Genomic DNA, 13,930 nt, shown 5'->3' on the forward strand with positions numbered 1-13,930 from the left:
AACAGTAAAACAGTATGAACATGTATTAAAGGATTATGGTAAATAAAAATAAGGCAAGAAATACAGTGGCTAACTAACACACCGACTCTCTCTAACCAGGCCCAGCACCCTCCCAAACCACCTGCGAACCCACCCTCAGGCTTCACCCTAATGGCTTATGGGTACCAGTTGGTGCACATAAATGTTGGGGCCCTTTAAGGTAATCCACATGCATTTAAACAGTTGCAGCTCATAGGAAACTGCAATCCACAGGAAGAGCTGTTTATAAGTTTATGTGATGGACAGAATGCCCTGTCAGTATGACAAGGAGAGAGGATACTTCTTACCACTGACAGGATTCTGCACAGGCTGAAAGAAAACTCCAAGGTCTGCCAGTCATTTACTTTGTCTGCATTCTTCTCCACAGCTCTCTAACAGGGACAGACTGCAGCTGGCAGCATACACTAAATCAGCAGAGGAATGCTGTTACTTTACAAGATGAAGTCTGCAGCTCTCACACAGCCAGGCCTCACACACACCTTCACTGCTCTGACATGTCTGCTTCCTCCTGTGTCTTACACTCTTCTTTCAGTTTCACTTGATCACATGACCAACCAGTCTAATAGTTGCCTAGGCAACTTCTCCTGCAGACTGTAAACAGGTGCAAATGTTCAACAGGAAGGGCTACATTTGTATGTTCACTATTTTGTGATTGCAAAGAATTTTATAGAATAGAAGAAATTCAATAAGTGAAATTCCCTGAACTGTGACTTGAGAAGTATCTACAGTTTTATATCAGGATTTCCAAATATTGGAGTAAGAGGAGATTGGTTTGAGGAAAAATCTGGATATGATTTAAGTGTCTATCTCAAAGTACTCAGCAACTCATTTAATAATGGGGAGTCTTGGACTATTTTGGACCATTGAGTAGGTGAGATCCCGCAACTGTCCCACCCAACTGCCTACAATATATTAGGTTATGCTCTAAATGCACCCACTCTTTATGGTGTCCATTTTGAGATATAGAGGATAAAAATATTTGTCCGCTTTTTAGTGCCAGTCCTGAGCAAAAGGCGGTTGTTTGTTTATTACACACACAGGCATATGCAAGCAATAATACATTAAGACAATGCTCTATTGAATTAGACTATATTGTTGTTTGTTTTTGTTTTTTTATTAAGGTTCAAGTCAAACCTACAAACAATAGAGAGCCGGTAAATGACGTGCCGTGAGTTTCAAAATATCATCAAGGCATGACATAAAATAAATCACAGCAAATATAAAGTACAAGCTTATATGGCAGATTAAATCATAGTGAACCTTATGCTTTGTAGAGAGTATCGCATATGCCCTATATGACAGCCAGCCACATTTGGGCTATTAACTATAGACATATATAGATCTATTCGGGAGTAATATTATTAGATATACTGAAGCTAATTGAAGTACTAGAGAAAAAATTATATTGGTACAGTAGTAATATAACATGTAGGGGAAGGGGACTGTAAATGCAAAGCTAGAATAAAGTCTCGGAAGTAACAGTTTTAAAGGGATAGGTCGTGGGATATATTTTCCTTAGTTTACTAACGCCTAGATTTAGAGTTCTGCGGTAGCCGTCAAAAGCAGCGTTAAGCCCGCTGGTATTTAGAGTCAGCCAGGAAAGGGTCTAACGCTCACTTTCCAGCCGCGACTTTTCCATACCGCAGATCCCCTTACGCCAATTGCGTATCCTAACGCCGGTATTTAGAGTCTTGGCTGAAGTGAGCAGTAGACTCTCTACCGACAAGACTCCAGCCGCAGAAAAAAGTCAGTAGTTAAGAGCTTTATGGGCTAACGCCGGTTTATAAAGCTCTTAACTACTGTGCTCTAAAGTACACTAACACCCATAAACTACCTATGTACACCTAAACCGAGGTCCCCCCACATCGCCGCCACTATAATAAATATTTTTAACCCCTAATCTGCCGACCGCACACCGCCGCCACCTACATTATCCCTATGAACCCCTAATCTGCTGCCCCTAACATCGCCGACATCTGCATAATATTTATTAACCCCTAATCTGCCCCCCCCCCCAACGTCGCCGCTACCTTACCTACACTTATTAACTCCTAATCTGCTGACCGGACCTCGCCGCTACTCTAATAAATGTATTAACCTATAAAGCTAAGTCTAACCCTAACCCTAACACCCCCCTAAGTTAAATATAATTTTAATCTAATGAAATAAATTAAATATTATTAACTAAAGTCTTCCTATTTAAAGCTAAATACTTACCTGTAAAATAAACCCTAATATAGCTACAATATAACGAATAATTATATTGTAGCTATTTTAGTATTTATATTTATAAATAATATAATAGGAAGACTTAAGTTAATAATATTTAATTTATTTTGCTAGATTAAAATTATATTTAATTTAGGGGGGTGTTAGGGTTAGGGTTAGACTTAGCTTTAGGGGTTAGGGGTTAATAAGTGTAGGTAAGGTAGCTGCGACGTTGAGGGGGCAGATTAGGGGTTAATAAATATTATGTAGGTGTCTGCGATGTTAGGGACAGCAGATTAGGGGTACATAGGTATAATGTAGGTTGCGGCGGTGTACGGAGCGGCAGATTAGGGGTTAATAATATAATGCAGATGTCAGCGATAGCGGGGGCGGCAGATTAGGGGTTAATAAGTGTAAGGTTAGGGGTGTTTAGACTCGAGGTTCATGTTAGGTGCAGACTTAGAAACTGTTTCCCCATAGGAAACAATGGGGCTGCGATAGGAGCTGAACGCTGCTTTTTTGCAGGTGTTAGGTTTTTTTTCAGCCCAAACTGCCCCATTGTTTCCTATGGGGGAATCATGCACGAGCATGTTTTTCCAGCTAGCCGCTACCGTAAGCAACGCTGGTATTTAGAGTTGAAGTGGCGGTAAATTATGCTCTATGCTCCCTTTTTGGAGCCTAACGCAGCCCTTCAGAGAACTCTAAATACCAGTGTTGTTTAGAAGCAGCGCTAGAAAAAAAACACGCGTAGCTAACGCACCCCTTTGGCCGCAAAACTCTAAATCTAGGTGTAAGTAAACTATATAGGTGTAAGGGGGGGGGAAGAGGTGAGATTAGTAATGTGAAGCTGAGGATGTTTAAAAATATTAAAGACAAGGGGAAACTCAATGAACTTATTACAACATTGCGGTATTAACAATAATAAAATTCTTCTTCTTATAGCGGGTATTCAGGTAGTACTCTTTTCCTTAGATCAAAACTACAGGAGGTGCAGAATACATATTTGGATAATAGTAAACACAGTATATTATCTAAGTATGAATTAGGTATCCCATATAAAATGGGTCTCAACTAGTGGATGTGTCCTTATTGGATTTTATAGATATTGGGAGGATCAATAGTCCCACATAAAAACACTGGTTTGTATGGCCATCTGGTATTAGCTAGAAAAGAAGCCTGGACTTAAATGGGGTTTCACGCTACCTCAGCCGCTGGCAGCAAATTGACAGGTATATGAAAAGAAAACGGGTGCAAAAGTCCAGGTTTTGAGTAAGTGTTACCTATTTCAGAGCCATAGGACTATCTTAAGATCTTATCTTTGATATCTACTGACTGTTATCTGGTGTACTGAGTCCCATATCATATTTTAAGGCAAAACAATTACAATGTTAGTTCAAACCCTTATAGAGCACCTTGTGTTAGTTCAAACCCTTATAGAACACCTTGTGAAGAGATGAACATATGAAAAGTGTATACATATATAGGTTCCATGTATAGAAGTGTCAGACATATTGACAGGAAATATCAATCTATCAAAAGTGTATACCCTCGTCCCTAATTGGATAAATAACAATAACATTCAACTGTATGCACCATACAATAACCACTTATAGGTACCCGCTAATCAATTATTTTAAACTTTGTAATAAGAAGGTTAATATAAAAGTACATTTCAGTCTTGTAGAATCGTCTATTATATCCGGCTCAGAGCCTTCATATTGGTCAGGATGATATAGTGTGAGGGGGAGGTCAACGGCTCAGTCTATGCACAATCTGCCCGGCAAACTGTGAAAGCAGGTTCCGTTGTGCAGGAGGCAGTCAGCCAACTCCTCTCCTGCTAGTATCAGGTGCAGGAGAAATACCGGTATGATATGGACCTCCATACTTGGGTTAAAGGGGCCTAATGACTTGGGATCAATCCCTCCAGTCCGTTGCCGTGCTTGGTTTCCCCGTCACCATCAACAAAGGGTCAGGACTGTTCTTTTTACGCACTTCTATTGCAGCGGGTGGGTACTTAGAGATATAGATTTCTTTAACAGTTGCCCAAGTATTGCCTACCCACTGAGCTGACTGCCCTTTTCTGTTTTGGGGAGTGAATTGAGTAAGTTCTGCACTGCCTAGCTGTATGAGCGCTGGGTGGTAGATCTGTCCGGACAGCTGGTGCTCCTTAGGTAGGTATGTCTCCTGTGCGTTAGAAATGTTTGCGGTCTCACTTTATCCAATCGAGACCTGGGTGTCAGCGCTCACATCACAAGGCTCTATAGGTGTAGTAATATTCAGCTGTGGTCCTGAGCCATCTTGGGAAGCATGCCGCATATCTAATTTCCCATACCACTGTGTAATTCGCATGTGTAGTCCAGACAAGTGGTCTCTCAGCAAGTCGAATAGTCCTTCCTCGAGTGATCCTACCACCATTATTGTTAGGAAAGGGTTTCATACAAGGGTTCCTTCTACAAAGTTAACGTCCTCAATGCCAACTACTGTTGCCTCGTGGCCGAGATGAACGGCTCTCTCACCAGCTGAAAGATGGCCGCTCACAGAGATCTCGGCAAAGGGCGCCACTGAATTATGCAGAATTGCTTTACTTGCCGCTATCTCTAAGCCTACAGATTTGTAATGTGAAGTCTATGGGCTAGTTGGTGCCCTGTGACTAAGTTGGGCTTGGCTGAATGGCCAAATATACGATTATTTACTGTGTATATATATATATATATATATATATATATATATATATATATATATATAAAAGCTATTTCAGTGTGCGACTGTTCAGTCCCAGAGCTTGCTCCGCCCCTTGTTGTTGTTGGTTTTTTTTTTTAGTGTAGCTTTGTGTCTATTTAATTAATCAATTAATGTGTTACATTTAAAAAAGAAAAAAATACCAGCTACTCATTAGCATATTTTTGCATAAAAAATATAATGCATATATTAGGAACTTGCGCTGCTAAGTGTAAATTGAAATGATCATTTGTTTATAATTAGATTTCAATACATGTAGATGAAGTCTATGATAGCATCTTTATTTCTATATTTATTTTTTATTTTTAACTTAACCTAAACATTAATACTGGCCATGTCGGTAAAATATTGACTGTTTGGTGACTCTAATCACATTTCTCCAACATAGGTGTGTCCGGTCCACGGCGTCATCCTTACTTGTGGGATATTCTCTTCCCCAACAGGAAATGGCAAAGAGCCCAGCAAAGCTGGTCACATGATCCCTCCTAGGCTCCGCCTTCCCCAGTCATTCTCTTTGCCGTTGTACAGGCAACATCTCCACGGAGATGGCTTAGAGTTTTTTGGTGTTTAAATGTAGTTTTTATTCTTCAATCAAGAGTTTGTTATTTTAAAATAGTGCTGGTATGTACTATTTACTCTGAAACAGGAAAGAGATGAAGATTTCTGTTTGTAAGAGGAAAATGATTTTAGCAACCGTTACTAAAATCGATGGCTGTTTCCACACAGGACTGTTGAGAGGAATTAACTTCAGTTGGGGGAAACAGTGAGCAGACTTTTGCTGCTTGAGGTATGACACATTTCTAACAAGACTCGGTAATGCTGGAAGCTGTCATTTTCCCTATGGGAACCGGTAAGCCATTTTCTTAAGTTTAAGTAAAAGAATAAAGGGCTTCATTAGGGCTTAAAAAACTGGTAGACATTTTTCTGGGCTAAAACGATTACTTTACTAAGTATATTTGGCAGATTATTACTTTTAATAGTTGTTAAATCTTGGGGATTGTTTTAATAAAAACGGCAGGCACTGTATTGGACACCTTTTTCACTGGGGGCCTTTTCTAGTCATAGACAGAGCCTCATTTTCGCGCCTCTAATGCGCAGTTGTTTTTGGAAAGCATGGCATGCAGATGCATGTGTGAGGAGCTAAGAACCACTGAAAAAGCTTATAGAAGGCATCATTTGGTATCGTATTCCCCTCTGGGCTTGGTTGGGTCTCAGCAAAGCAGATACCTGGGACTGTATAGGGGTTAAATGTAAAAACGGCTCCGGTTCCGTTATTTTAAGGGTTAAAGCTTTCAAATTTGGTGTGCAATACTTTTAAGGCTTTAAGTTACTGTGGTGAAATTTTGGTGAAATTTGAACAATTCCTTCATACTTTTTCACATATTCAGTAATAAAGTGTGTTCAGTTTGAAATTTAAAGGGACAGTAACGGTTTTATTGCAAAACGTTTTTTGTGCTTTGTTGACAAGTTTAAGCCTGTTTAACATGTCTGAACCATCAGATAACGATGTTCTATATGTATGAAAGCCAATGTGTCTCCCCATTTAAATATATGTGATATATTTGTGTCATAATGTCCAAACAAAGTAGGGATAATAATGCCATAGATATGATATTGCCCAAGATGATTCCTCTAATGAGGGGAGTAAGCATGGTACTGCATCATCCCCTTCTGTGTCTACACCAGTTTTGCCCACACAAGAGGCCCCTAGTACATCTAGTGCGCCAATACTTATTACCATACAACAATTAATGGCTGTAATGGATAATTCTATTGCATGCATTTTTTCCAAAATGCCTACTTATCAGAGAAAGCGTGATTGCTCTGTTTTAAACACTGAAGAGCAAGAGGACGCTGATGATATCTGTTCTGACATACCCTCACACCTATCTGAAGGGGCCAGGAGGGAGGTTTTGTCTGAGGGAGAAATTTCAGATTCAGGGAAAATTTCTCAACAAGCAGAACCTGATATTGTAACTTTTAAATTTAAATTTCAACATCTCCACGCACTACTTAAGGAGGTATTATCTACTCTGGATGATTGTGACAATTTGGTCATTCCAGAGAAATTAGTTAAGATGGACAAGTTCCTAGAGGTTCCGGTGCCCCCCGATGTTTTTCCTATACCCAAGCGGGTGGCGGACATAGTAAATAAGGAGTGGGAAAGGCCCGGCATACCTTTTGTCCTCCCCCTATATTTAAGAAATTAGTTCCTATAGTCGACCCCAGAAAGGACTTATAGCATACAGTCCCCAAGGTCGAGGGGGCGGTTTCTACTCTAAACAAACGCACTTCTATTCCTATAGAAGATAGTTGTGCTTTCAAGATCCTATGGATTAAAGGTTAGAGGGTTTGCTTAAAAAGATGTTTGTTCAGCAAGGTTACCTTCTACAACCAATTTCATGCATTGTTCCTGTCACTACAGCTGCGTGTTTCTGGTTCGAAGAACTAGAAAAGTCGCTCAATAAAGAATCTTCGTACGAGGAGGTTTTGGACAGAGTTCAAGCTCTTAAATTGGCTAACTCTTTTTTATTTTAGATGCCGCTTTGCAATTAGCTAGATTAGCGGCGAATAATTCAGGGTTTGCTATCGTGGCGCGCAGAGCGCTTTTGCTTAACATCCCTTTCAAGGGTATAACACTGTTTGGCCCTGACTTGAAAGAGATTATTTCAGACATCACTGGGGGAAAGGGCCACGCCCTTCCTCTGGATAGGTCTTTTAAGGCTAAAAAGAAGCCAAATTTTCGTCCCTTTCGCAGAAACGGACCAGCCTCAAATTCTACACCCTCTAAGCAAGAGGGTAATACTTCTCAAACCAAGCCAGCCTGGAGGCCGATGCAAGGCTGGAACAAGGGTAAGCAGGCCAAGTCACCTGCCACTGCTACCAAAACAGCATGAAGTGTTGGCCCCCGATCTGGGAAGGATCTGGTGGGGGGCAGACTTTCTCTCTTTGCTCAGGCTGGGGCAAGAGATGTTCAGGATCCTTGGGCGCTAGAAATAGTTTCTCAAGGTTATCTCCTGGAATTCAGGGAACTACCCCCAAGGGGAAGGTTCCACGGGTCTCAATTATCTTCGAACAGACATTCTTACACTGTGTAGAAGACCTGTTAAGCATGGGAGTGATTCATCCTGTTCCATTAGGAGAACAAGGGATGGGTTTTTACTCCAACCTGTTCATAATTCCCAAAAAAGAGGGAACATTCAGACCTATTTTAGATCTCTAGATTCTAAACAAGTTTCTAAGGGTTTCATCATTCAAAATGGAAACCATTCGAACGATCCTTCCTACCATCCAGGAAGGTCAATTCATGACCACGGTGGACTTAAAGGATGCGTACCTACGTATTCCTATCCACAAGGAACATTTTCGGTTCCTAAGGTTCGCCTTTCTGGACAAGCATTACCTGTGGCACTTCCATTCGGATTAGCCACTGCTCCAAGGATTTTCACAAGGGTACTAGGGTCCCTTCTAGCGGTGCTAAGACCAAGGGGCATTGCAGTAGTACCTTACTTGGACGACATCCTGATTCAAGTGTCGTCTCTGTCAAAAGCAAGGGCTCATACGGACATTGTCCTAGCCTTTCTCAGATCTCACAGGTGGAAAGTGAACATAGAACAAAGTTCTCTGTCCCCGTCAACAAGAGTTCCCTTCTTGGGAACAATAATAGTTTCCTTAGAAATGAAGGTTTTTCTGACAGAGGCCAGAAAATCAAAACTTCTAAGCTCTTGTCAGGTACTTCATTCTGTTCTTCTTCCTTCCATAGCGCAGTCCATGGAAGTAATAGGTTTGATGGTTGCGGCAATGGACATAGTTCCTTTTGCACGAATTCATCTAAGACCATTGCACCTGTGCATGCTCAGACAGTGGAATGGGGATTATACAGACTTGTCTCCGACGATACAAGTAGATCAAATAACCAGAGTTTCACTCCGTTGGTGGCTGACCCTGGACAACCTGTCACAGGGAATGAGCTTCCGCAGACCAGAGTAGGTCATTGTCATGACCGACGCCAGTCTGGTGGGCTGGGGCGCGGTCTGGGAACCCCTGAAAACTCAGGGTCTATGGTTTCGGGAAGACTCTCTTCTCCCGATAAACATAATGGAACTGAGAGCGATATTCAATGCTCTCAAGGCTTGGCCTCGACTAGCAAAGGCCAAATTCATAAGGTTTCAATCAGACATCATGACGACTGTTACATATATCAACCATCAGGGGGTAACAAGGAGTTCCCTGGCGATGGAGGAGCATCCGGGGGAGTGGGAACTCCATCTGGAAATCTTTGCCCAAATAACTCAATTATGGGGCATTCCAGACATGGTTCTGATGGCCTCTCGTCAGAACTTCATGGTCCCTTGTTACGGGTCCAAATCCAGGGATCCCAAGGCGACTCTATTGGATACAATAGTAGCACCTTGGATCTTCAACCTAGCTTATGTATTCCCACCGTTTCCTCTCATTCCCAGGCTGGTAGCCAGGATCAATCTGGAGAGGGCTTCGGTGACCTTGATAGTTCCTGTGTGGCCACGCAGGACTTGGTATGCAGACCTGGTGAATGTGTCATCGGCTCCACCATGGAAGCTACCTTTGAGACAGGACCTTCTTATTCAGGGTCCATTCGAACATCCGAATCTGGTTTTCCTCCAACTGACTGCTTGGAGTTTGAACGCTTGATTTTATCAAAGCGTGGGTTTTCAGATTCTGTAATAGATACTCTTATTCAGGCTAGAAAGCCTGTAACTAGAAAAATTTACCATAATATATGGAAAAAATATATCTGTTGGTGTGAATCTAAAGGATTCCCATGGAACAAGACAAAAATTCCTAAGATTCTTTCCTTTCTACAAGAAGGTTTGGAGAAAGGATTTTCTGCGAGTTCTCTGAAGGGACAGATCTCTGCTTTATCTGTTTTACTTCACGAAAGGCTGGCAGCTGTGCCAGACGTTTAAGCGTTTGTTCAGGCTCTGGTTAGAATCAAGCCTGTTTACAGACCTTTGACTCTTCCCTGGAGTCTTAATCTAGTTCTTTCAGTTCTTCAAGGGGTTCCGTTTGAACCCTTACATTCTGTAGATATTAAATTATTATCTTGGAAAGTTTTGTTTTAGGTTGCAATTTCTTCCGCTAGAAGAGTTTCTGAGTTATCTGCTCTGCAGTGTTCTCCGCCCTATCTGGTCCATGCAGATAAGGTGGTTTTACGTACTGAGCCTGGTTTTCTTCCGAAGGTTGTTTCCAACAAAAATATTAACCAGGAGATAGTTGTACCTTCTTTGTGTCCGAATCCAGTTTCATAGAAGGAACGTTTGTTACACAATTTGGACGTTGTCCGTGCTCTAAAATTCTATTTAGATGCTACAAAGGATTTCAGACAAACATCTTCCTTGTTTGTTGTTTATTCTGGTAAAAGGAGAGGTCAAAAAGCAACTTCTACCTCTCTATCTTTTTGGCTTAAAAGCATCATCAGATTGGCTTATGAGACTGCCGGACGGCAGCCTCCTGAAAGAATCACAGCTCATTCCACTAGGGCCGTGGCTTCCACATGGGCCTTTAAGAACGAGGCTTCCGTTGATCAGATATGTAAGGCAGCGACTTGGTCTTCACTGCACACTTTTACCAACTTTTACAAATTTGATACTTTTGCTTCTTCTGAGGCTATTTTTGGGAGAAAGGTTTTGCAAACCGTGGTGCCTTCCATCTAGGTGACCTGATTTGCTCCCTCCCATCATCCGTGTCCTAAAGCTTTGGTATTGGTTCCCACAAGTAAGGATGACGCCGTGGACCGGACACACCTATGTTGGAGAAAACAGAATTTATGTTTACCTGATAAATTACTTTCTCCAACGGTGTGTCCGGTCCACGGCCCGCCCTGGTTTTTTAATCAGGTCTGATGATTTATTTTCTTTAACTACAGTCACCACGGTATCATATGATTTCTCCTATGCAAATATTCCTCCTTTACGTCGGTCGAATGACTGGGGAAGGCGGAGCCTAGGAGGGATCATGTGACCAGCTTTGCTGGGCTCTTTGCCATTTCCTGTTGGGGAAGAGAATATCCCACAAGTAAGGATGACGCCGTGGACCGGACACACCGTTGGAGAAAGTAATTTATCAGGTAAACATAAATTCTGTTTTCTTTCATAAAATATATTGTTTACTGCTAAAACTTGGATTTTATGTTTATTATTCTATTTGTGTGTAATAGGCATCTGTACTCTGAGGTTTTGGATGCCTTTGAATACGGAATAGGGCGGGGCTCATGGCATTTGGCTCTTTTCAGAGCTGTATTTCTTCCTGAGAAAGTACAATACACAAAGATCTGTGCACTTTCACAAGAGGAAATCCAGCTCTGAAGGGCCAAATGCCATGAGCGGCCGCCTTCTTCTTCATTTGGAGGTATCCGAAACCTCCGAATACACAAGCCTAATGTGTAATGACTTATTTCATTGCAGAATCAGATGGGAAGTACTCAGAATAATGTGATGATTGACAAGCAGAGGGAACTAGACAGAAAAGTAACGGAAGTGCGGAACAAAGCAGTTGTAAGTAGTCAACAATCATACGTTTTTAGAAATATATGTTAATTTATGTAATACCTGTTCTCTTAACTTTGCCAGAATTATTGTTTTTGAGTAATTAATGCTATGTTGTACACTTTAGAATATAGATGACTAAAAAACATCTATGTTAAAGCATAATATTTTTCAACATTGCTTATCTGATATTTAAAGGCCCATTCTATTACCAAAATCACATGGTTTAATTTGTTTGAGTATCAATAGTGCAAAAATAACTGCTCTAGCTCTGTATTTAACCCAAGCAAAGTGTTAAACATAGAGATAAAGTCCTGCTTGGAAGCCCAGAAAAGTATTGGTCCCAGTCAAGACTCAGCTGGTGAGCCAATCAGCATTGGTAGTCGCACGGCCCTGCCAATCACCTGCTGTGTTCATCTTGGAAGCTGCAATGCTTGCAGCTTCTAAACTGGACTTTATCTTTGTGGGAATGAAATACATAGGGCCCGAAAGCTCTCCACTCTGGTGAGGAGATCCAATAAGTCACATCAGTCCCTGCAAAAGAAAACAACCAGCAGTAGTGGTCCAACTCATCAGATATATTGATGTATGTACTAGGTAATTTAATAACTGATATATTTGAGTCCTATAAGACAAAAATAAAAGAGGCGTCCTTGGTGCAATAACTCAAGATATTCAAGTGGAGCAATAGCGTGGTGATAGCAATTTGGTACTCACAAACAGAAGTGCACATCCAGTGCAATAAAACGCGAACCGAGGCTTCAGAGCCGCTCGGTGGACTCGAATAATCCAACAGGGCAGCTGAGCCACAAAGGGGCTCGTCTCCAGTGATGTCACAGATTCCGGTATAGACAAGGGAACACGGCCCAATGAGGAGGTAGCACTTACGATAAGTCCACAAAATAAATACAAAAGGTAGCCTTGAAATCTCAAATAATTATCTCACTGACAAAAGCAGTTGTATCCCAATTCCCCGGCTGCAGACAGAGGGGCAATACACGTAGATGAAGTCTATGATAGCATCTTTATTTCTATATTTATTTTTTATTTTTAACTTAACCTAAACCTTAATAGTGGCCATGTTGGTAAAATTTTGACTGTGTGGTGACCCTAATCACATTTCTTTCATAAAATGTATTGTTTACTGCTAAAACTTGTAGTTCCAGGTTTATTATTCTGTTTGTGTGTAATAGGCATGTGTACTATGTATCCCACTTCCCCGGCTGCAGACAGAGGGGCATAAACCCATAAAAAAACAGATTTAGTGATGAAAGTACATCTCAGAGTCAGACATGCAGCTTCATACACAGTGCACGACTCAAAAACATGTCATAACATCAAAACTGTAAAAACGAATAAACCCTAAACTAAAATGAACACACTAGAGCCATATAGTCTGTATACCAAACGCAACCGATTGCAAGCCAAGGCCACAACTGCTTTTGTCAGTGAGATAATTATTTGAGATTTCAAGGCTACCTTTTGTATTTATTTTGTGGACTTATTGTAAGTGCTACCTCCTCATTGGGCCATGTTCCCTTGTCGATACCGGAAGCTGTGACATCACTGGAGACGAGCCCCTTTGTAGCCCAGCTGCCCTGTTGGATTATTCGAGTCAGCCGAGCGGCTCTGAAGCCTCGCTTCGTGTTTTATTGCACTGGATGTGCACTTCTGTTTGTGAGTACCTAATTGCTATTACCACGCTATTGCTCCACTTGAATATCTTGAGTTATTGCACCAAGGACGCCTCTTTTATTTTTGTCTTATAGGACTCAGATATATATTTTGTTCCATCTCTGGTGAGAGAGCTGCCTGCCTTTAATATCCTGTTCCGCTGTTGAAGGACAACATTATGGACTTTTTTCACATACACATATGAACATTGGATTTGATATTATATGTGCATTGACTATTGATTTCTTTTCCACTGATTTATAATTTTTATATTGTATTTATATTGTTTTATTATTCATCTTGCCTCATTGGGGGTACATTTGGCGCACCTCTCACACAATATTTTTGTATGGTATTGTGGTTTGCTGTAATTTAATAACTGATGATTATAAGACATTAATATTGACTGGTGAGGTTGTATAGTTAGTAGATATGTATTTGTATTAAAATGTAGTATTTTTATAGGAAATAGAACAAGAGGTCAAAAGCCTAGAGGACTTTCAGGATGAATATGACTTTAAATGCAAAACTGTGCAAAACAGAGGTGAGGCTTTTCTTGGATGTAGCACATATTCTGTGTCTTGCAAACCTCTTTTGTATCTTGTGTGTGTGATCTATTTTATTGTACTGCATGTGCCATACAATCTCTGCAGAGTCATTGGAAAACAAATCTAGAAAAATATTTCTCACTCGTAAAATTACTTAGGCGCCACTTATTTGTACTTTTAAACTAACACAAAAGAAGT

At 40.9% G+C, this 13,930-nt stretch overlaps 1 protein-coding gene across 1 annotated transcript in view; it reads left to right on the plus strand.

The window, feature by feature from the left end:
• Nucleotides 1-13,930, plus strand: part of STAT1 (signal transducer and activator of transcription 1) — a 145,730-nt gene that overhangs the window by 37,057 nt on the left and 94,743 nt on the right. Inside the window, exons 5-6 of the mRNA XM_053698593.1 lie at nt 11,430-11,519; nt 13,650-13,728. Coding sequence (XP_053554568.1) covers nt 11,430-11,519; nt 13,650-13,728 — 169 coding nt within the window. The remainder of the gene's footprint in view (nt 1-11,429; nt 11,520-13,649; nt 13,729-13,930) is intronic.

Source organism: Bombina bombina, chromosome 1 (assembly GCF_027579735.1).
Source record: "Bombina bombina isolate aBomBom1 chromosome 1, aBomBom1.pri, whole genome shotgun sequence".
Lineage (NCBI taxonomy): Eukaryota > Metazoa > Chordata > Amphibia > Anura > Bombinatoridae > Bombina > Bombina bombina.